Source organism: Colletotrichum karsti (genome assembly GCF_011947395.1).
Source record: "Colletotrichum karsti strain CkLH20 chromosome Unknown Scaffold3, whole genome shotgun sequence".
NCBI classification, from domain to species: Eukaryota; Fungi; Ascomycota; class Sordariomycetes; order Glomerellales; family Glomerellaceae; genus Colletotrichum; species Colletotrichum karsti.
In genome coordinates, this window is record NW_024065903.1 from 995,345 (window position 1) to 1,017,079 (window position 21,735).

Here is a 21,735-nt window from a genome sequence, read left to right on the forward strand (position 1 = left end):
AAACAAAGGAATACGCAACATCGACATCGACAACATTTTGGCATCTTGATTTTTTGGTTTAAGGGTCGGGGAAATCTGCTTTTAGAAAAGGCGAGCGCGCTGCTCAACGACACGACTCTCTGCGTTGTTTTCAAGGGGTGGCCGGGCCGGCTGGTTGATTTCCATCGTTTTTGCTGTTCATTTTCTTCTTGTTCCATCATGTGCCGACGACAAACAAACCTCCTGTCTCTTCTCTTCAAAAAGGCTATGCACATACTTTTACCATTCGCTTCATATATTCATGGACAAAAAAAACCAAATACTTTTCAAACAAAATGTTCTCACTTTACTTTCCGCTTTTGCTCTCTTCCTTTCTCTATCTCTCTTCTCGTGTTTCCGCGCCTTGTTTGGGACTGCGTTCTTGCTTCGGAAATACCCCCATCTTTCTCACTTCTTGTGTGTATTATTTAAGAAAACAGCTTTTTGATGTGTATTTAGCAAACTGGTTTTGTTTATTTTTTGTGCTTTGGCAGGAACAATTTTGAGATTTCGTTTTTAGTATACAACGTATACCATTCCCATTCTTCCAAAGAGATATTTTGCCGGTGCAAACACCCAACTCCCCTCTTCCCGTGCTGTGTTCTGTGATACTATGTTAAACCGGATATTTCCCCTCTTCTACAGACTACCTCGGCGCGGCTCGCTTGGGATGTGGACAGACCTGAAGTCGTGGGACCGGAGGAATGGATGGCGTCACGATGAGAGGGGGGGTTCGAAAAGAAACCATGCGAAACGGAAGGGAGCGCAGTTGGCTCGGTTGGGCATCAACACACACGATGTTGCTATCGCGGAATTTTTGTGCATGGAATCGCTTATGCAACTACGAGACGCGAGGTTCTGGAGACGCAGCCGCGTGGGAGACAGAGAGACATTTGGCCATCGTCACGGTGGCGAGGAACGAGCTAGCTAGCATGGAAGAACGAAAAGAACGCATACCCCATCGCGAATCACAAAAACCCTCATGCAGCACGTCCGTCAGCGTGTCTCGGAACGACTTGGAATCCCTACCCATGGCCCTGGAGCGTCGCCTGGCCAGGTTTTCGTTGTGATGAAGAGAGACAAAGCTGCTGCGGCGGCGGCTACTGTGGGATTCGCCTCCTCCGCGACCCCGGATCCCCCCCGGTCCATCGATGGCACCGCGGATTGTGGGGACCAGCCCGAATCGTCCATGTCCTGCGACGTGGTTGGTCCGTTGCGTCGAGTGTTCGGCATCGCCTCGCCGGCATCATCTCGGCCGCCCCAGCCGGCCGGGGGGGAATAAGCCCAGACAACGGGAGAAAAGGTGAGGGATTTCTAGGTCGAAAAGAAAAAAGAAAGGAAAGGAACTGCCAAGAGGGTTCACCCGCTTGCTTGTTCTGGATCTCCCTGACGCGATTGGGTGCGATAGCGCCCCTGGGAACTGCAGACGTGCGTGGCTGCCATGTGGTCGTCTTGAAAGCCCTCCTGATGGGACGCGGGGTTGACGGTGGTATCGTACGCCTTGCGGTTGAGCCTAGGCTATTCTCTTCGCTGTCGCGCTGATCCATAATCCCACGACGCCGCAAGTCACAGTACCGTGATCCCTCTGCATAGGCAAAAAGCAACTCGAGCCTGATGTCGATTCGCCTGGGAATATTCGGTGATGACACTCATCCATCCTGATGACGATGGTTCGTTCTGCTCGATGGACCTTTACCAGACTGCCGAGGACCTTTTGAACGGTCACGTCTGGGTTCCAGATACCGACTGCGGACGGTTCTGACGGAAGTCATTCCAGGTTTCCTTTTTGATCGTACTGCATTGTGCCTCTCGGCTACCAGCGAATGTCTTGCAATGAGACTAGAAGTCGACCCGACGAAGCGGCAAAAAGCGAGGCCAGCCACATGATAACGGCAGTCAGGATGACGGCCAAAACAAGCACACCCATGGTCGCGTCGAGTTGTCGGCCGAAGCTGTTTCTCCGTGGTTGCGACAGGAGCAACCACTGTTGCGCAGATTCCTTTCGATCCACCAACCATGCATGATCTGCACAACTACCAGAGTGACTGACACCTGCCGAACAGCATCCGTAGCTGGTGGCTCGACGGGTCGCATGGGCCAGATTTTCCAGGTCCGATTGGGAAACCTCGGAGGCTGTCAACTCATCGAGCTGCCCGGCCACGGCAGAGCATGCAGTACTGGGGCCTGCACTGCACGTTTCGAGTTGTATGGCTCTGTTCGTCAAATACGCACACCACCGTACCGTAGCTTGGGAAAGTTGAGTCGGTCTCGGTTTGGTAACACGAAGACATGGGATCAGTCAGGGTCCGGGTCTCTGTAATCCCCTTCAACACCTGGGATCTCGCCAGGTAATATTGGCCAAGTGTATAATGACAGCCACAGCAGTCAGATAGAGACATTCTGCGGCAGCCACAGTTGGGCATGGGCCGGAAGTTGCACTTTGTTCTGGGAACACGACATTGCGGATGTGCGTACGAACATTGCCTACCGTGTCTGCCACGATAAATCGAGCAACATCTCCGGTTGCAGGCTTTCCGTGTGACCAAGAACCTGAGTTTCTCTGCATGGCCGAGAATCTCGAAGATTGTACTCCTCGCACCCTCTTTATCGGCCTTTGTGCGGCACCCCAATGACGGATGATACTATATTCTTGGGTGGAAGCGCGTAGGAAATCGAGAACACGCCCCGTCCCAGCCTCGTGTCACCCACCACAAACCCTCAGACAGTAGTCGAGGCTTACAACCCCCGGATTTGCTCAATCAAGAGGGGCCAGCCGACTGTCATCCATGCGGGCTGGCCAGATCAGCAAACTAATGCGAGGCACTTCTGAAAATATGGTTATTGTCAGCGGCGGGGCTGGTGTGACTGCAGAGCGTCGATCAAGGTTCGATGAAGGACAAACTTACCGGCGTGCCACAAAAGAGATGGTGGGCGAGAAGTGCGTCAGGCACGGCTTCCTGCGTCAACATTGCCATCGTCGAAGTACAATGATACCACCATCGCCAGCTGAACCAAGGTAGTTAGTTCCCGAGGGGTCAGATCGGGGGAGGATTCTCGAGCTCGACGCTTGGCTCGATGCGTAGTCGGAAGCAGACGGCCGACGGCAGAGACCGCAAGTGTGATAGGTGGAGCCAGTACGGATGCTTGGATGTCAAGCAAAATGGTTGCCTCCAGCCCTGGACAAGCATTCCGTGTTGGATGCGGGGTACAGCGACGATGGAAAATGCAGTTCTTCAAGGGAACGCCGATCCGGGGAACGTTTGATGGTCAATGGGCGGTCTGTACGAATGAGCGAGGTCTCGTCGACAGCCCAGGTATGATCGTGAATAGTTGGTGGGGTGACTTCTGGCGGAGGTGTTGCCGATGAGCCTGACGAGGGCATCACTAGCTCCTCATCTCCAGGCCGCTGACATGGCGAGAGGAAGCTGATCCAATCGCGGGGCGAGCTCCATATTGCAAGCTGCCGTCGCCCGGGGTACCACTGGCATCTGTCTAGGGGTCGAGCCGCTCGAGCATCAAGTATGGCTCTCCTGTACCGTGGGAAAAATCCGGCTGCTGGTGAATCTCTCCGAGATGCGATGCTTCTTTTGCTCCGAATGCGACATCGAGAAGGACCGATATTATCCAGCTGACGGGAAGGGCAGCGGACACGGCTGCTTCGGAACAAGACCTTATGTGCCTGGCTGCGCCAGTTTGTACATCGCCGTCGTCAATATGGTGTTGTGGAGTGCGTCCTGACAGTGTATTCTCCGATCATTAAGTGAAATTAAATGAATCCGGGGAAGTTGGAAGATGGATGTCTGGGGGAAAATGAAGTCGCCACTGCGTTGGTTGGGGAAGTAGAAGTGCCCCAAGCGCACTGACCTTCGCCGCAATGCATGCTTAATTTCAACGTCTCGCTTCACGATCTCATATTTCCTTGTGTACCTTCCTTTACCTTACTTACCTAGTAGTCTGCCTGGTTCAACTCAATGATTGATCAAACTACATCAAGTTCGAGTAGTCTTCTCGACGATGTATGTTTATCGGGGTTTAGGCGCGTAATACTAATCTTGCCTAGAGCTAGGTGGTAAAGTAAGAAATTCTTTCACTGGTCGTTATGAGTGTGATGTTGATATAAATTCTCGGACACGATTTGGTTTGCATTTCTGAAACAGCGTGTTGTGGTGATATTCTGAGAAACCTCACTCTCATATCAGGCATCGCACAACCTTCGAAAGATGTATAGACCTTGTCAGTGAGATTTTCGAAGGGTTCCATGAATCAATGTTCATGGATCGACAGAGCTCCACACACACACGTATTTTCCGAGAATGACTTTAGAGGTGCTGAAACCGGCCACAAAAATATGACATAGTCGCTAACGGGCTGAGCTTGCCCCGAAGGCTCGGAGCAACTCTCACATCATAACGCCCAGACAGGCCACAACGTAGGAAGAAGAGACGTCTCAGGGACTTTGGACTTTCAACGAGCTGCCACGATGATCCTCAGGCCTTTCCCCCCGAACGGACTATAAGGCCTGAGTTCCTCCCGGCCGTGGGCCCTAGAAAGCCACAAGGGGTTTTGATGTTGGAAGAGCGTTGGGAACATCTTGAACGTCTAAACTTGGGGCAACGGCAAATGTTCTGGAATATACGCATCGAAGGAGTCAATCAAATGTGGTTGGGGAGTCATTAGCGTTCGGGTGTAGGGTCAGGGCGAGAGATGAGACTTGAGCCGCACGCTTCCTCATTGTCTGAGTGAGGTGAATAATGTGTTGATGGTAGACGTCGATACCGATTCCAGGTGAGTTCATTCAAACCGTTTATCTCAGTGTTCATGTAATCATTGCAGCAAAGCTGTCGGACCTCGCCTGGCGTCTTCAAGGGGTGGGCTTCACCATAAGGTATGGGATGGGCACTGTGGTCGTTGTCGGCTGCATTGAATCTTTGGAGTGAGTAGAATGGGTTTCACAACATCTAACCAGTTGCCCGACTTCAGGGATTAGAAACTCGTTGTCAATATATTTCAAGCAAAGTACAACTCAAATGAGGCTACAACTCATCGTCTGCTTGAAACAAGCACGGCAGACGGAGCTTTCAAGTTGTGTTGTGATGCCATCTGAGTCAACTCGACCTCTGCTGTTGGAGTTTTGCTGCTGCAACATACTAGCTATGTACGGACTCACTTCCGAGAGTCGCCCATCTTAGGCAGTCGTCGATTCACTCTCTTTCTTTTTCAGAGGCTTCCGCGCGTAGATTGAATAACTAGGATAGTCAGAGAAACACATCGGAGAGGGGCAGAGGGACGGGGAAAGCTGTCGACGTAGAGGGAAAGAAGGGGGCGAGGATGTTGACTAACACATTGAAGTAGGCATGGATGTTCCTGTTGCCGAGGTCCTTACGAGTCTCCATCGCAAGGACGTGAACCTCCGCCTTTTCCCAGTCGAAGGCCCGCGTCAGAGGAGCCATAAGCAGCCCGTCCAGATTAGGGGCCAAGTTGTCGTAGTTCCACGAGCCGAGCAGCCTATGTTTTGGGTCTTTCGCCCAGCCGTTTGTCGGCCATTTGAACGGCTTGACGTGTACATCTTCGAACCCGACTTCCTCGATCATGTTCTTAAAACCGTCGGCCGTCTCAAAGGCAACCCCCATCTTGGCGAGGGCATCACAAAATAAGCGGAACGCCTTCATGAGACTAGTGTCCTCCGTGAGTGTGTCATCGTCCGCCACCGGGAGGATGTCGAGATCGCTGAGCTCAATGTAACCGCCGGGGCTCAGGTTACTATTGATGGGTATGATCAGTGGCGCAATGGGAAACGTAATCTCGTGGGGATGGCTCACTCGAAGCATCTCTGGAAGAACGTCTTCCAGTCGCGGATGCTGCCCTTCATCATCCGAACGTGGATGTAGTCGAAAGGCTCCGAGAAGGTCCACGGCTCCTCGATATCGTCGATTTCGAAGCGAACGTTTGGCGGGACGCTAAAAAAAGACTACATCAGAAACATTCTCCACGCAATAATCATGGCTGTCTGAATTGGCCCCTACAAGGTAGATTGCGTAGCCGACAAGTCGACACCAATGATCTGGCGAAATTGTCAGTATCGCTTGTAGCGAGGCTCAGAGCAAGGACGCACTTCCGCCCCGGGATGTTCGTCACCAAAGTCCATGGCCCAGATTCCCGTGCCTGTGCCGACGTCGAGGACTCGGCCGACCTCGGCATCTGGCTGGTTGGGCGGCGCGGTTCCCAGCCGATCGTCGAGGCTGAGCAGGAACTGGTTGTGCATCAAATCTAACGGCTGTGATTAACGAGCAATCCGACGACGATCGAGGTCATTGCTGCGGAGCATACCAAGTCTGTCCTTCTCTCTGTCGTCGTTGGGCGCGAAATACTCTGCGATGATTTAGTCTTTTGGTATTTGCTTCGCCCTGGCAATTTACATACTTCCATCCTTGTACTTGTGATAAGTCCGTCCATTTTCAATGCGATAGTCGAGAACTGAGCTGGAGACACTCGCAGTCGACGATGCCAAGCTCTCCTGGCGACCTCTTCATTAGTAACGGCTCAATATGTCACACATACACTGTGTGCATTCGTTAGGATTTAAGCTGCACTCACGCCGCTCACCGACGCCCCATCATCGGTCGTCTATCTTCCCTATTAGCGAATGAGCTTACTGCGACGGCCCCAAAAAGATCCTGACCTCGTCGGCCGCAAGGACGTTGCGGTTGTCAATCGCCGCGGCGGCGGAAGCAGTGGGGTTATCGGCGATCATTTTGAAGTTGCGACGGGATTCCCGGGAGCTTGGAAGTTGGAACAGTTGGAATGCGACGGTGAGCCGAATCCCTGGGTCTGCCACGATTATATACCACGCGGGGTTCGGGCCTAGACTCGATTCAATGCTCGGCGGTGTGCCCACTTTAGGAGACCAAGTCGTCCGTTACAGAAACCCCCTCGTCTTGGCCAGCTCAGATGCGATAACGCATGTTCGTAACTGCGGAAGTTCGCTATGCCTGGAATCCTCAACCTTAGCGCCCTCTTTTGATTTGTGGTTGGAGCCTGTATTCGTAAGGTAGTTGTGGGGGGTGTTCAGGGGCTTGACAGGGGAGGAAGAAGATGGCAAGACGCAACTAATGAGAGGCCTTGTTGTGGGCGACTCTCAAGTCTGAAATGAGAGCCAGCCGTAATGCCGAACATCCAACCAACATCCAACTCGAAGGCATCTGCAGCAAGCCAACCACAAACGGCAACTGAACCACGGTGCTTTAACCTCATCTGTTGGCTGCTCAGCGATTACAGCAGAGTCCACTTTTCTACGCTACCTTAACGATACTGTTTGCTCATTCAGATACATGCTCGTTCAGCCGCCCAATCTCATGGCGCAATAGGGCTTCGTGACCACAGTTTCTTCAGTTCATCCAACATCGCATCGGCAACAACGAATTGCTTGCGCACCTCGCGAAGAAGGTCGCTCACAGCATCACGCTGCTCCCGCCGCCGCGCTCGCGCGCCGGCGACTCTCAGTGGAAACAGAAACAGCAACGGCGACAGCCGAGAGGACTTCAAAGCGCTTCTCGTTGTGTGGATGATGGTCTCGAAATGTTCATTCACCTGATCCTCGTGCAGAACCGGTACTGCTACGGCCATGGCGCGCCAGTGTTGTAAGTCGTAGTCGTAGTTTCCGGAGAGATAGATCCTGGTTGCCGAGTAAAACGTCGTGGAGAGAAGCGCCTCTTGCTGGTTTTGTTGCTGGAATGATGCTTTCGACTTCCATTCTTCCATCGCTTCGCAAAGCTCGAAGCCTTCGGTGGCTATTTCGAGAGCGTCAAGATGTGTGTTGCCAGAGCTGGAGCTCGACGTAGCTGTTAAGGATTGAATGAACTGAGATGTGCTGTTCTCGGAAATCAGCACAGTTTGCAGAGTGTCTCTCTCGCACTTCACCAGATGAAGGACTTACCGGACTCGCAGTGATGAACAGAGCACTATAAGCTTCAGCATTTCGTTGAGGGCAGAACCTGGCGCTCCATCGCCGGTATCCGCCAGGGCATCCGTCAACCTCATCCACTCGGGAGCGGCCAGAAAACTCGCCTCGTTGAAGATGATGGACCGGCAGACCTCGAAAGCCCGAGCTTGTATGAAGAAGTTTCGCATCGTGACCGACGTGCAAGAAAAAGGGCCACCTGCGATGAGAGCCCGCGAAGTACCGAAGACCATGTGCTGAAGCCACTTCTGCCCGGAGGCGTCTTGCATTAACTAGGTCAAGCATCAGTCGTGATTGCTTACAAGACGAATGCAAAATTCATGTCGAATATCTTGAGATATGTCTACGTACCTCGAATAACCCAAGAATCAGAGTCGTCCACAGAACCCCGCTTCGAGGGGTCGTGGACATGTCTGAGACGGCCACTCGGAGAACGCCGATGGACTGTAGATATGAATCCAGCGCAAATCGCAAAGTCCCGCGCGATTCCCCCTCTCCCTGTAAGTGTGCTTGCATGGCTCCTATGGCAAGCATCGCATCCAGCAAATGATGCCGCGGGCCTCGTCCCCTGCTATTTGAGGCTTTAACGAGATTCTGCACGTCAGGGAGAAACACAGGATCTTGTCCAGTGAAGCTGTTCCTCCGCACAAACATGTCGAAGTAGGAGAGGTAGTTCGCCGTCATGTCCGAGAGAGGCGTGGCAGGACGCGCAGAACTGACACCCGTAAAGTTCTTGGCTGTCAAGAGCTTTCCTCTGTTCAGCAATATCGCAGCACCTTTTCCCTTTTGCGATGGTGCTGGAGAGCTGCACTCGATGCCGCGTTTGAGGCATCGGGCACATGGATGCGAACCAGAACACTTGGTTTTATCAGTACTGAATCTTAATGCCGAGACTTGAAGGTGTAAACGGCGAAGATTGTTGAGTGGTTACAGTTGGCCATACCTTCGTGTGACTTGTAACGCATTGTGAACAGCGCAAGCGTTTGGTGCGTTGGTCGAATGGTCCGAGGGACATCGCGAGGGCCGAATACAGTTCACATTGCCGTCTCATGAAGCCCTTCTCGCTTGACGTAGTATCTGGAGAAATCGACGGACGTTGTCGTTTTCACCGAAATCCACGACATTGGGTGAGACGTGGGTTGATGACCGCAGGAGAGGCAGATAGAACGAGAACGGGCAGGGTTTCTGAGTCTTGAAGTGGGCTCGGGGCTAGGGGGACCAAGCCTAAAACAGAAGCAATCGAGCGACGCTAACTGAAAGGGGATGACGATGTTAGTCTCGATGAACAGTTCGCCAATCACATCACCATGTATTTCAGCTCAGAGGATCTCGAAGATAGTATAGGAAGTCTGCCTGGGCAAAGCAGGCGGACGATCATGGCTCCAGAACCGGGCGCAGTGGTTGTTGTCGTATTCCTAGATCGGAAGTCTTCGTACGAAGAGTTATCAAGGGCAAATTGTTTCGTCGTTTGGAAGACTTATTGCCAGACGAAAACACAGCTTCAAATCTCAAGATCCTCCGTCTTCTTCAGACCTATAGCTAATCCCATTTCAATCTTTATCACAATCCAATTCTACCAACATCATGATCCACGCTCTGGTAATCGGTCTGTTGGCATCAGCTTCGCAGGCCCTCCTCATATCATCTCCAACCGGTCCATACGCCGTGTCAATGTCCGTTCAAAGCCTGACCGACGATACCCGACTCGACCCCTACGCTCCCCCAAACAACACACACCCTCGAAGACTCATGATCTCGACCTTCACGCCCGTCAACACGACCAAGAGCCCCTGCTCGGCCCGCGAAAAGGTCCCGTACATGACACCGCTCGTGGCCCAAGCATACGACCAGCTAGGCGTCGCCGTCGGTCTCCCCAACGGCACATTCTCGTCCTTCGAGATGGAGTTTTGCAAGCCGAGAGCACGCTCGTGCGGTCACGGACAACCCGAGTTCCCCCTCGTGCTGTTCTCCCCCGGCTGGGGTAACCCGCGCCTTCTGCACGGCGCCATGGCCCGTGAAGTCGCGAGCCACGGCTTCGCAGTCGTGACTATCGACCACTCGTACGACCCCTCGTTCGTCGAGTTCCCGGACGGCACCGTCTATCGTGCTGTGGAAATCGACACGGACGACACAGCCCAACTGGAGTTCCTCACACAGGCAAGATGCTCCTCCGTCCCCCCAAAAGTCTACTTCATGAGCTGACCAACACTCAGGTTCGCGCCGACGACACCTCCTTTGTCCTCTCCCACCTACACACCCACCCCGTTCCCGGCATCGACCTCGACCGCACAGTCATGTTCGGTCACTCCCTCGGAGGCGCTACCGCCGCGGCCGCGATGCTCCAAGACCCCCGCATCAAGGGCGGCATCAACATGGACGGCAAGCTTCTGAACCCTGTTCTCGAAGCAGGTCTCGATGGGCCGTTTGCGCTCGTGGGGAGGCCGGATCATGCGGACGAAGATCCGACATGGGACGCCTTCTTCGCGAAGCTGCGAGGACCGAGGGTCCAGTTGAGGGTTGCCAATACCACGCACGCAACCTTCACGGACTTTCCCGTTCTGATATCTTCGTTGAACTTAACTTTGCCTGAGGCGGCGCAGCAATTGCTGGAGAGCCAGCTGGGAAACCTTCAGTTTGGTAGGATTGGTAAGGTTATTGCTGAAGTTGTTGAAGCTGTCGCCGACTTGGCGTTGGAGAACAAAACTCAATCCATCTTGACCAAGAAAGGAAATGGCGCTTTCCCGGAGGTTTCGGTGCTTGAGTCTAACCTTTGATAGATGTCTTAGCCTACCTAAGCTTATTGTTCAGTATCCTAGTTGTTTAGACCAAAAACATGCCGAGTATGCTTGAGTAATTCGGCCGCACAGTTTGCTATGTTTGGAGGGAATGTCACATGACATCGCCTGACCACAGGCTGTTTCGCTGGTTCTCCCGGTGCAGCTGTGTCATAACACTGGTAAAGTAATTACTTCTCTTTCGTGTGAATTTGGGCTGGATACATGCAACTTGTACATGTCCAACATGACATAGACTACAACCCCTACCATTCCATCCCACAGGGATAAGATCACGACGACGATGACTTCTTTGGCTCATCCTCAGCACCTGATGGCGATTCCGTCTTCCCGTCGTCTGCGCTCTGTCGACTGCCAGGCTCAGCGGTCGACGTCGTGGTGGAAGCTGTCGTTTCAGATCCACCATCTACTTGTCTTTCAGGAGGAGGAGAAGGGGCAGCCTTGATTTCTTTCGAGTTTATAATGCCCTTCAGAAAATCGCCCGTATCACGGAATCCATCCAGCTTGCCAAGCTTCGCAATAAAGAAGTCCACGTCCCGAAGCATGCTTTACACCTGTTAGCAAGTTACTCGATGCTGTTTTGCCTCTGAAACATACCTATTCCGACCAGAGATTGTCTTGGCGTCCGCAGCGTCAAGAACCCTTCCGAATTGGTCCTTGTAGCTTGCGAAGACAGGCCCCATGATCATCTGGACTGAACTCTCCGGCAGATGTTTTGTCAATACTCTGTGCAGAGTTGTTGTCTCTTTCGCCAACGTCTCCATATACGTGTGCGTTGACTCGCTCGGGTCCTTGTCCCAGTTGATAGCCTTCATGGATTTGGAGTGTGCCGCCGCGCGACCGCTCATGATCTCCACCAACTTGTCGTAAATGCTGTTTTGGTGCTCCTGGAATAAACGGCGAACCTTGTCAAATTCGCCCATGAGGCTGGACACACCGGCGCCGGAACCAGCATGCCTGCGGACGAACTCTCGGATATGAGGTATAAGGGTGACGATAAAGGATAACGCTTGGGAAGCCAAAGCCAAGTGTCTCGTCGTAATATTCTTCAGACCGGCAGACCGCGTGGCACCCGCGCCGAGAATGAGCTGAGTGCAGCGGGAGTTGAAGAGTTGCAGGTATGTAATGAGAGAAGTGGCGACATCTGAGGCCATAGACGGGATGCTGCCGATGAGATGAAGAAAGTGTGAAATGCCCTCGAGGCAGAGTATCGCGGAATTGGGCAACAAAAATGTCTCGCCTTCGATCTCCGCTGTGCGTGCCTTTTCTTTGCTGGTGCCGTTCGTCTCGTTCTCTGCTACACCATTGGAAGCCTCTCCATCAGGCTGTTCCTCCCAGATTTTGGTACCTTCTGTCCAGACAGCAGCATCTTTAGTACTGCTCTCCAGAACTTGGTCAAGGAGGGCCTTGGCTTTTTCGTCGAAATCCTTGGCACTCCATTGATCGGATTCCATGCCCTGTGCGAGCTTCTGCTTCTCTGCCTCGCCGTGTTGTTGGACAAACTCCTTGATATGGCCGTTGACCAAGGTTTTCAGCGCGGTGCCGCTACGGCCTGAGATCGCCTCGCACTCGTTGGAGAAATAGAGGTTTAATGTGAAGTATCGCAGGAACCAGGCCAAAGTCAAATGTGTGCTTTGTTCAGATCGTACCTTTAAAACCTTTAGGACCTTGTCTTGAGCCATGTCGACAGCTTGTCCAACTAGGTTGGGGATGTCCATGGCTTTGTGGATCTCTTCCTGAACTTCAAAGCTGCCGGGAGCGTCGTCCAGTCGTGGGAATTCCCGATCAAAAGGCGTTGGACTTGCAAGCGGCGATCGGATCGGCGGGGACTTGAGCCCGGCGGCAGTAGCTTCTTCGGTCAAACAGCTTGCAATGTCCAACAGTACTTTGACTTGCGTGGTGAGCCGACGGAGTGTTTCGGTGACACCGATGTACATAGTCTTAAGCAAGTCTTCAGCGTCCTTGGGGTCCAGGGCCCGCAGGTTCCTTGCAAGAATAGACGACTTCTCCTGGTTTGATCGTTGCCTTCCGCCGCTCATAGTCGATGCGGACATCATGGATTCATTGTCATCATCATTGGAGCTCGGCATCGGTCTTCGAATAATGTTCCGTACCTCACGCAAAACAGCCTCGCGATATGCCGCAATAGCCGTAGCGATGTGCTGGGCTCGATGGAGACCAAGAATGTTCGGCATGACCGCTTTGCGCAGTTCTTGTGTCGAGCCAAGGTAGGCGGGAAATGCAGCTGCCTCTCGCCCAGCCCCTCCCCTGGCGCGCATCGATGAGCTGCTCCACCGGAGAAGGACGTCGCGATTGCTAACAGACTCAACATGCCTGCGCAAGTCGGCAAGCAACAAGCTCTGAAATTTGGACTCATAGGCCCGGCCAATGCGGAAGCGCAACTGGTGCAAATCTTCGTTCACAGTTTGTAGTGCCGTAGCACCCCTGAGATCCCGCAGTCGCGAAGCAGGCAGCACGGGCGTCCCGGCTTCGTAAGATTCGTCGTGCTCGCCAGCAATGAGAAGCTCGAGCGTGTCGATGTTGCTCAAGGCTTGGTCAACCTCGCCGGCATCCACCAGCGCTTCGCATGAGGTGACTCCTTCGACAATATGGCGCAGCTGAAGGACAGCATCATTAAGCGCCTGGATGTTCTCGCGCCTGCGACGCTTCTGAACGATATTTAAGCCCTTTGTTGCGATTTCGTCGTCAAGAGCTTCAAGCTCTTTCCGCAGAGTCTTGATTCTGTCCACGGATTCAGCCGCCTCGGAATGAAGCTCCCGCAATGAACCGAGGGCAGTGAAAAAGGTGGTTGAAGCAGTTGAAATTGAGTTGATCAAATGAACCTCGATTGTATCCATGTACCAGGACAGCTTTTCTTGCAAGATTGCGTTCGTTGCCAGCGCCTTTCGCGGTGCCATAACACTGCCATTACTACCGGCTTCATTATTTCCTGGCGCTGGCGGTACAACCTCCGAACGTTCGCTGACGACGTCGAATGTCCTGGGGTTTTCTAGATGAAAATCTTCGTCGAAGTACACGGTGGGTATTGTCGATAACGGCGGCAAGCCTTGCCCGCCCTTACGACCAAGACCGGAGCTATTTCGTCTCAGTGGCCCGGGGCCTTCTAGAGAAGATATCGACGCGATGGACGCAATGGAGGATTTTCGTCTGGCGGGTTGCCGACCGGCGGGCTTTAGGTGGCCTTCGTCTACCTCGGTGAAATCATCGTGTTTGCTCGACCGTCGGCCTGCAGATCCCGGTCGGTCGTCGTCTTGCTCTTTGACTCGACGGAGCTGTTCGTATAGGGCACCGACTTGTGACAAGTACGGCTTGAATTCGGAGAGATCCACGTGAGGAATGTTTGTAAGGGTTACAGGGGGGATGTCGCGAGCTGTCGGAGGCTTGTGTGCGCTAGAGGCGGGCGCAGAGGTATGAGGTTGCAGGCCAGTTCTCACGATGGGCGGTTGGAGGAGAGTCGAGATGGCTATTTCCCCTGTTAGAACAGTGCTGTAGTTTACTTGCGCAGATCCGTACCATTTTGCCCAGATTCTAATACAGCATTTGCCCAGCTGCTGGATGATGTATCGAGTGATCCGCCGATCGAGTGTACTGAGCTCGCTGTCGAACCACGTCTGGCGGTTTGGTGCGGGTAGCCGTGTCCTTGTCTGGCAGTAGTCAGCGCCAACGTGGCCAGCTAGAGAGCGTGCAAGCTGGCTGACCTATGGAATGGGAACTCGGTGCGCGAACTCGGCGGAGAACTCGGCGAAGATAAAGTGTCCACCGACTTACGGGCGGTAGGAGAGGAATACATGATGTAAGACAATGGCTCGAGGAGGTTTGGGCTATTGAGAGCTGCTTCGGGTTCTCGATCGCTTGCTTAATCGCAAGAAAGCCGTCGAGTGTGTTAGAAGACGGCCACGTAGCCAGGCTACCGGGGTATCATTGCTGGGAAGATCGCATCAGGCTCTAGAAAATCGAGGAAAACGAATCGCAGTTATCATGACAGGGCAAGTGCGACAAGGGAAACGAAAGATGAAGTTGGTGTTTTCGCAGCTTCAAGCTGAGCCACGTTCCCAATTCGTCGCCAAGGGGCTTCGGTTGCGTACCAGAACCGTGATGCTCGCAGATCTCACCACGTGACGTTGATGATAAGATAAGCTCCTTCCCCAGGCCTTAGGCTCCACCCGGATGAAAGTACGTATCCACCTCCTTGTTCTCAAATTCGCGCTAGAGTAACCACTTAACGCGCTTTCGCGTTCTGGGAAGAAAGGGGCGCGTTTAGTTCCCCTGCGCAACTGCCCCTCTCCCGCATCCACATTTTCAGTCCAAATCCTCAACAACGCTCTGGCAACAATTGCTGCTCGTCATTCTTGGGATCACAGTCGCAACCATGGACCGGCAATCAGTCTACTCTACCCGCGTTTACGAGCCTAGTGACGGCCAGAATGCCGACACGCGCATCAACATCCAGAACCAGCTGGAGAAGTTCATCCTGGACTTCAGACATGGCTCCAAGTTCACCTACAGGTTGGTTGATTGCGATTTCTATCGGCACCTCATTGTTTGCACAATAACTAATGCTAGCTCAACAGAGATCAATTGAAGGAGAACGCCCTTCTGAAGAAATACTATTGCGATGTCCATGTCACCGACCTCATCAACTACAACGAGGAGTTGGCGCATAGATTGGTCACAGAACCGGCCGAGATTATTCCCTTGGTAGGTCTCAATCTTCTCGCTACCGCTCTACTCGGCTGACCCTCTACAATTAGTTCGAAGCCGCTTTGAAGAAATGCACCCACCGAATTATCTTTCCCCAACAAACCAAGGTCGACCTGCCCGAGCATCAGCTGCTGCTTCACTCTGATTCCGAGACCGTGCCGATCCGCGATCTGGGCTCGACGACGATAGCTCGCCTCGTCAGAGTGCCGGGAATCGTTATCGGTGCCTCTGTCATGTCCTCGAAAGCGACAGAGTTGTCTATTCAGTGCCGTAATTGCGCGCACTCATCCACAATACCCGTTTTGGGAGGCTTCACTGGAGTAACGCTCCCCAGACAGTGCGGCAGATCAAGAGTTCCGAACGATCCCACACCGAAGTGTCCCCTCGACCCCTACTTCGTTCTTCACGAAAAGTCCCGCTTCGTCGACCAACAGATCATCAAACTACAGGAAGCCCCGGATCAGGTCCCGGTCGGTGAGCTTCCAAGGCACGTCCTCATCTCTGCAGACCGCTACTTGACCAACCGTGTGGTCCCTGGTTCGAGATGTACTGTAATGGGAGTTTTCTCCATTTACCAGAACAAGGCGACCAAGAACTCTGCCACAGGTGGTGCGGTTGCCATCCGCACCCCCTATTTGAGAGCCGCTGGCATCCAGACCGACATCGATCAAACGGCGCGGGGGCAGGCGATCTTCTCCGACGAGGAGGAGCAGGAATTTTTGGAGATGAGCCGTCGTGAGGGTCTGTACGACCTCATGGCCGACTGCATAGCACCATCCATCTACGGAAATCGCGACATCAAAAAGGCCATTCTTTGTCTCCTCCTTGGTGGGTCTAAGAAGATTTTGCCCGACGGTATGAAGCTTCGTGGAGACATCAACGTCCTCCTTCTCGGTGACCCCGGTACCGCAAAGTCACAACTGTTGAAGTTTGTGGAGAAATGCGCGCCAATTTCCATCTACACGTCCGGTAAGGGCTCCTCCGCCGCTGGTCTCACAGCGTCTGTCCAGCGTGACCAATCGACACGCGAGTTCTACCTCGAAGGAGGTGCCATGGTTCTTGCCGACGGCGGTGTTGTTTGCATCGACGAATTCGATAAGATGCGCGACGAAGACCGAGTAGCGATTCACGAAGCTATGGAACAGCAGACAATCTCCATCGCCAAAGCTGGTATCACCACGATTCTCAACGCGAGAACGTCCGTGCTGGCTGCAGCAAACCCTATCTTCGGTCGTTACGATGACATGAAGACCCCTGGCGAGAATATTGATTTCCAAACCACTATCCTGTCGCGTTTTGACATGATTTTCATCGTCAGGGATGACCACACGAGGGAGAAGGACGAGAGGATAGCGAAGCACGTCCTGCGCCTGCACAGCGGTGGTCGTGGCGTTGAAGAGCAGCCAGCAGCGTCCGAGTCGGAAATCCCCGTTGACAAGATGAAGAGATACATCAGCTACTGCAAGTCGTAAGTGCTTCCCGCATCCTTTTTTGACTGTGGTTCCCGCTAATCATGTCGTAGGAGGATGGCCCCTCGCCTTAGCCCGGAAGCAGCCGAGAAGCTCTCGTCTCACTTCGTATCTATCCGGCGACAGGTCCACGCTGCAGAGATGGAGGCCAACACACGGTCTTCCATTCCTATTACTGTCCGTCAACTTGAGGCCATTGTTCGTATCACTGAGTCGTTGGCGAAGTTGACACTCTCCCCTATTGCCACTGAGGAGCATGTGGACGAAGCCATCCGACTTTTCCTCTGCTCCACAATGGACGCCGTCAACCAGGGCAGTAACCAGGGAAGCAAAGAGCTTAACGACGAGGTCAACAGACTAGAGACTGAGCTCAAGCGACGCCTTGCGGTTGGCTGGAGTACCAGTCTGTCGGCATTGAAGCGCGAATTTGTTGAGCAGAAGGGTTACACTGAGCAGGCACTCAACCGGACACTTATGATCATGCAGAGGAGGGACACGATTACTTTCCGGCAAGGAGGTGCTCAGGTACACAGGAATAAAGTGTAGAGAGTTGTATTTGAAGAGGCGATTTGGGTTGCGTTGTGTGGCACTTGTGGATACAGCAGGATGCCTTATGAAAGGAATGATAATCAAAACCAAGCCTTTGTATCTCTGCGTTTCGTAGAAAGCATCAAATTTCAAAAGTTCAATAGGACAATGAAACTTCCATGTTTTCCATGTGTCCTTTTTCTCGGGTTGGCCATATGGAAACCTTTGAGCTCGCCTTTTCCCTTAGGACTCATTCTACCGTAGTGGATCTCTTCCCAATGACATTGTCGGCTGCTGCACTCAATTATTGCCGGCCGAAGACAATTACCGTATGGGAAGTAGGTATATGTAGAAAGGTTTGGACACATTGGCCATAGTCGGTGCCGCAAACCGCAGCCGGTTTAGAGCTTTTGACGTGATATGTGGATCTGGCAGGACAAGACAAGATTAGCCGCATGATCCAGAAGATTCCGCATATTTCCATGGCCGAGGTCCAGAGCAATTCAGACATGCCAGTTCTCAGCAGGCTCAACCTGCTCAAGAGCGCGGGCAGCATAGAAACCGATCCGACGCACTCGCGGCTGAGCTATCGGTTTACCAGATGTAGGATTGTCATCCTGCGTCTGCAGACATTTCACGCATTTTTTGAGCGTACCTTGGTATTGAGCTAACTACCCGTGAAAGAGCAAAGCAAGCATGCCAACTGGATGGAAATCATAGTATTGCGTCACAGCTGACTGGCAGTAAAAGTCCCCATATGGAAGCGCCAATCCCGGGGGTGAGTTCAGATTATGTCTCTTGCTTCAGGTGATCATCGCATCATGGAAGCCGCACGAGGGGCCCTCACAACAATTGTTTTAAACAAGACTTGTTTCAATCTCGACTCGACCTTTGGAATCGTCAGCAGCGTAGATGCGATATGAAATCAGGCAGGCTGGCGATGATTTGAATAGGTGGTCTGCAATGGTTGAAGAAGAAGAGAAAAATGCGACAAGCCGGTCGCGGTCGCGAAGTTTAAAAAACCAGACTGGGGCCCCATTCTGCCGGTGGGGCCCGAGCTTGTCACGTGTGCGTGGTGTGCGGTCGAGATCCCGTCCCAGGTGGTCAGGTCGTCGTGAGGTGCTGCTGCCGGCTGGCTGCCTGATCCAGCCACGCCCTCCCTCCCGTCCCTTCCTCCGTCTTTGGTGGTTTTGGGGGTGTTCCTTCCTCCTCCTCCCATCTCCCACCTCCCACCTCATTCATCCGTCAGTCAGGTCCCCGGGGATCGGGTGTCGGGTGTCGGAGCGGGCACGGTCAGCGGTTTCCTGGACGATTCACTCCTAGAGGCCAGCCTTCCCATTCGTCGTTAGACACCTTCACCCCACGGCGGAAGAGGAGGCGCCTTACCTAAGTCTCCTAAAGTTCACTCTCGTCAGTGTTGTCTCTGGCCGCTGGATGGTCCCGGTCCCACCGTCAGTCGCCCAGAACAGAGCAGCAAGCACGCTGTTCGCACCACTTCCATCACAGTGTTCCGCGGCAAACCCAAGGTACGGTATTAGGCCCACTCCCCTCTCCCTTCCAACTTCCCTCCGACGGAACCTCACACACGACAACGCACACCCCCCCGCTGAACCTGAACTTACCTCCCAGTGCCAGTGCCAGTGCCAGCCAGCGCAGCCCACGGCCCAGCCCAGGCGGCCACCCCCGTTAAGCGAGCAAATTGCCTCGCTCATCTGTCCGCCCCCTTCACTCTACCCAGCGCCGTTCAGACTTCATCTTCTTCAACTCCACCACGACCCGACGCCAAAACACTGCGAATCGACGACCGATCCTCGACCGCCGCCCATCGCCGTCGAAGATATTTTTTTCGCTGCGACTTCACCAGTTGGATTCTGGCATCTAGGAAAAAATTTCACTCCCGGGAAACCCCCTCGCGATCGACCGGCTGATTGGGGAGAGCGGTGCATGACGCTGCATCGGGGGATTCAGAGCCGTCGGCGGTTTGGCGCGACTCGCCACAACAACCCCCTCATCTTCTGAACGAGCCCAGGACCACCTCTGCCATCGAGCGCATCGTGAAATACGCTCCAAGTGGTCTTTGACGACATTTTCCGTCGAGTCGGCTAGTTTTTACTTGCAACTTCGACCCGGATTACGTCGTGGTAACGGTAGCGGTTTCCATCCCTCGTATTCCGACTTTTCCCTTGTCCTCACCCGACGACGATTACGACGGCAGCGGCGACGACAAGAAGACCGAGACCTTCTCTCACTGCACTGTCATCATGTCGTTCCACCCCCGAACCCCTCAGAGTCCTTCTCAATTTTCTCCTGGCACTTCCGATCCTGCGTCGAGCATAAACAGTTCGGCCCCGTCATCGACCACAACTCTGCCGACACCAGCCCACAGCGTCAACGGAAGCGCATCACAGCCCTCCGACATGTCTCAGGACATCATCATGGGCGATGACTCGCCTCATAAGCGCAAGCGCCTGCTCGAAGATCTTGGTGATCGAGAGCAGAAGAAAGTCCACATCGAGGATAGCAAAACTGGTATTGAGGCACTCCACCTGGATGTCGGAGAGAAATACCTACTTTGCCAAACTCGTAAGGCTCCCTTCGCAGGCTCCTGTTCACTCGACAGGCTGTCTTGTCAATCCCCCTTCCCTATGGCGTATCTGGTGTTTTGATCTGGCCACAAATGTCGAACTTAATTGGTTAACTCTGAGCTACACAGCGCACCACGAGAGACTGCCGCGAATCACAGAAGATCTATTCGAGATGTTCAACCTGACCGGCATCGCCGCAGAAGTCGCTCGCGAGAAGCCCAACGGTGAGAAGAATGCTCTGCGGAAGACCTACAAAGGTCAGATCAAGAAGCTGGGAATCCTCGGCCGTTTCGACTCTGTCGCTCAGGACTGGGACGCTCCGATGGAGGACAGCGGCGACAAGAAAAGAGAGGCGTACCACGGCTTCAGGGAATTGTTGGAGATTCCAGATGCAGAGTTTTGGGGCACGCGGCAAGATCCGATTACGAACGGTCTGTCTAGCACTGTGAAATCGGTGCTTAGCAGAGCAACGAACATGGCCAAGGGACCCATCCCCGTCAAGGATTGGGATAGCTCAGTGCTCGGGGACATCGGTCCAGGTGGCGTAGATGCCCTGAAGCAAGGTCTCGCGGGCAAAGCAACTGCGCCTGGCACGCCTTCCGCGACGACGCCGAACCCGTTTATGCGGAAGCAGCAACAGACGGCCCCGGGAGCTGTTCGTCCCCAACGGACGAAGAAGCGTGGCTACGGCGACAACAGCTTTGAGGGTTACGGAGAAGGCTTCCCCGACGACGGCTACTCTACGGGAGATGGCGACGACAGGGGAGGCCAAAAGCGTCGGAAGAAGGTTGGTGATGCCTCATCCGGCCCGCCTATGTCTGTGTCTAACTCGTCACAGGATAGCGGTAACGGGCAGGCGTTCCCGAACACGATGCGTCCGCAAGGCTACGGTTCGAGCGCCGTGGGCGCATAGCACCCGCCCACGGAGACGAAGACGAAGCCCGCGCGCGGACGCGGACGCGGACGCGGACGAAGGCGTGGCGCCTAATCATAGGCACACGGCGCAATTTCCTTTCCTACCCTTCACTCATGGTGTCGGGTTTGCTCAGAATGTCTCACGGTAACACCGGTGATGCGGATAACGACCGTTTGGATCGGAGGAATAGTCCACGAGCAACGAACAACGTGGGTTGAAAGGAAGGCTTTTTTTTCGCGGTATACTGCCGCTCCGAAATCAAGGGCGGGTATTCTGCACTTTTGATGAAATTTTCCACTTCCAGCAGGGCGTTCGGGGGACTCGATTTTCAACTTTCAACTTCATTGCCTCCTTTTTTTCGTCACTTTTTTGCACGCATTCAGTCGAGGTTGACAAATGAAACACATGACCGACTGAAAGACGGGGAGGGGAGGGGGGATCACAAAAAAATACCACACGGGTCAGGGGCATCATATCTTTTTTAAAGGTTGCTACGAAGGGGAGACGGACGGGACCGGGGGGGAGGCGAAAGGACACACCACCAACCACGACCTCCATCATACCGGACACACACAAAAAAAGTCATGCTGGGGTCGTTGTAGCACTATCACAAACCAACACACAAGTTAATTCATTAGACGGCACGAGACGCCGACATATCAGCCATGAACGGTCCCAATGTGTGGGATGTATTGCGTGATGTCTGACGTGCTCTCAACGATCTTCGACTTTTCAATATGCGGTT

General features: G+C 53.5%; 5 protein-coding genes across 5 annotated transcripts; 2 read left to right on the plus strand and 3 right to left on the minus strand.

Moving 5' to 3' along the window:
- Window positions 1–5,273: 5,273 nt before the first annotated feature.
- CkaCkLH20_01377 (putative methyltransferase domain-containing protein) lies at window positions 5,274–6,769 on the minus strand (the record flags this gene model as incomplete). The annotated part of the gene is made up of 8 exons (XM_038884096.1): window positions 5,274–5,778; window positions 5,838–5,975; window positions 6,042–6,079; window positions 6,131–6,285; window positions 6,346–6,387; window positions 6,439–6,532; window positions 6,613–6,642; window positions 6,698–6,769. 8 exons carry the CDS (start codon window positions 6,767–6,769, stop codon window positions 5,274–5,276), a joined length of 1,074 nt encoding a protein of 357 aa, XP_038750688.1.
- A 599-nt stretch (window positions 6,770–7,368) lies between these two features.
- On the minus strand, window positions 7,369–8,145 carry CkaCkLH20_01378 (uncharacterized protein; the record flags this gene model as incomplete). Its single annotated transcript, XM_038884097.1, has 2 exons — window positions 7,369–7,885; window positions 7,952–8,145. 2 exons carry the CDS (start codon window positions 8,143–8,145, stop codon window positions 7,369–7,371), a joined length of 711 nt encoding a protein of 236 aa, XP_038750689.1.
- Window positions 8,146–9,559: 1,414 nt separating this feature from the next.
- Window positions 9,560–10,749, plus strand: CkaCkLH20_01379 (PAF acetylhydrolase; the record flags this gene model as incomplete). The annotated part of the gene is made up of 2 exons (XM_038884098.1): window positions 9,560–10,147; window positions 10,189–10,749. 2 exons carry the CDS (start codon window positions 9,560–9,562, stop codon window positions 10,747–10,749), a joined length of 1,149 nt encoding a protein of 382 aa, XP_038750690.1.
- A 293-nt stretch (window positions 10,750–11,042) lies between these two features.
- Window positions 11,043–14,581, minus strand: CkaCkLH20_01380 (uncharacterized protein; the record flags this gene model as incomplete). The annotated part of the gene is made up of 4 exons (XM_038884099.1): window positions 11,043–11,316; window positions 11,368–14,254; window positions 14,305–14,435; window positions 14,490–14,581. 4 exons carry the CDS (start codon window positions 14,579–14,581, stop codon window positions 11,043–11,045), a joined length of 3,384 nt encoding a protein of 1,127 aa, XP_038750691.1.
- Window positions 14,582–15,160: 579 nt separating this feature from the next.
- On the plus strand, window positions 15,161–20,987 carry CkaCkLH20_01381 (DNA replication licensing factor mcm5; the record flags this gene model as incomplete). Its single annotated transcript, XM_038884100.1, has 8 exons — window positions 15,161–15,297; window positions 15,363–15,489; window positions 15,543–16,960; window positions 17,015–17,486; window positions 17,954–18,092; window positions 19,596–20,072; window positions 20,203–20,861; window positions 20,913–20,987. 8 exons carry the CDS (start codon window positions 15,161–15,163, stop codon window positions 20,985–20,987), a joined length of 3,504 nt encoding a protein of 1,167 aa, XP_038750692.1.
- Window positions 20,988–21,735: the final 748 nt, after the last annotated feature.